This window comes from Carlito syrichta, unplaced genomic scaffold (genome assembly GCF_000164805.1).
Source record: "Carlito syrichta isolate Samal-C Ts95f unplaced genomic scaffold, Tarsius_syrichta-2.0.1 Scaffold153926, whole genome shotgun sequence".
NCBI classification, from domain to species: Eukaryota; Metazoa; Chordata; class Mammalia; order Primates; family Tarsiidae; genus Carlito; species Carlito syrichta.
The window spans coordinates 1-922 of NW_007098022.1; the positions used below are offsets into that span (position 1 = coordinate 1).

Here is a 922-nt window from a genome sequence, read left to right on the forward strand (position 1 = left end):
CCCCTTCCATTTCCTACACATGGAAGTGGGGCTTCACCTAAACAATTCAACCAGCCAACCAGAGCAGAAACCAACCCCACAGATGCATGCGTCAGAAGCCTAGGGTTTTGGGGTTTTTTTTCCTTTCTTAGAAATTTTATTGGTCCTGGGGAACGGGAGGCAAGCAGGCCCTGCCTCCTCCTCCTGAGGGTCCCACAAGTCTTCACTGTTTCCCGTTGCTGTTGATGGGGCGGTTCACGTGCTCGGGGGACTCCAGGAAAGCCTTGAGTTTGGGCTGGGCCCTGAGATGTGCCACGTAGGCCGAGAGCAGGGGAAACGCATCCAGGCAGCTGGGGGCCAGGACCTCATGGGTCAGCAGTAAGTCCAATAGGTTGTAGTCGACAAAGGAGATCTGGTCGCCCATGATGAAGGCCTTGCCTCCTTAGTTCTGAGATAGCAGGGTCTCAAAAAGCTTCAGGTGCCCAGGCAGTGCCTTCACGTAACCATCCTTGCCCGCTTCGTAGTTGGTGTAAGTGAGGCTGACGTATTTGATACGGAGGTCTTCCATGCTGTCATTCACGATGTACACCATGGGGACCTCCCGCTGGTCCTTCCCATATAGCCCCAGGGTGTGGCCCAGGTGCCTCAGGATAGCATTGGACTGGTACAGGGTGAAGTCTCCATCCTGGAACTTGGGGAGCTGACCATACAGACAGGAAGCCTTGAGTGAGCCCTCCTTCCAGGTGTCCTTGGTCACCACCTCTTTTTTCTAGTTCTGGCCCTGGTCTGCCAGCAGCATCCGCATGGCCTCACAGCACCCTGGAACTGGGAAACAGACAACAGTATAGGGCGGCATCATGAGGAGGGGACGGCAGCGAGACCTTGGTCAGGTTGTTTTTACTACTGTACAAGCACATGTAATGGACACCTAATCAAGACCGAG

The 922-nt window shown here is 54.7% G+C and overlaps 1 protein-coding gene across 1 annotated transcript; it reads right to left on the reverse strand.

Moving 5' to 3' along the window:
- Window positions 1-165: 165 nt before the first annotated feature.
- GSTP1 (glutathione S-transferase pi 1) lies at window positions 166-835 on the reverse strand. The gene is given in 1 exon segment (XM_021709012.1): window positions 166-835. A coding segment is annotated over 1 exon segment (633 nt). The 3' UTR covers window positions 166-202.
- Between the last annotated feature and the right edge of the window lie 87 nt (window positions 836-922).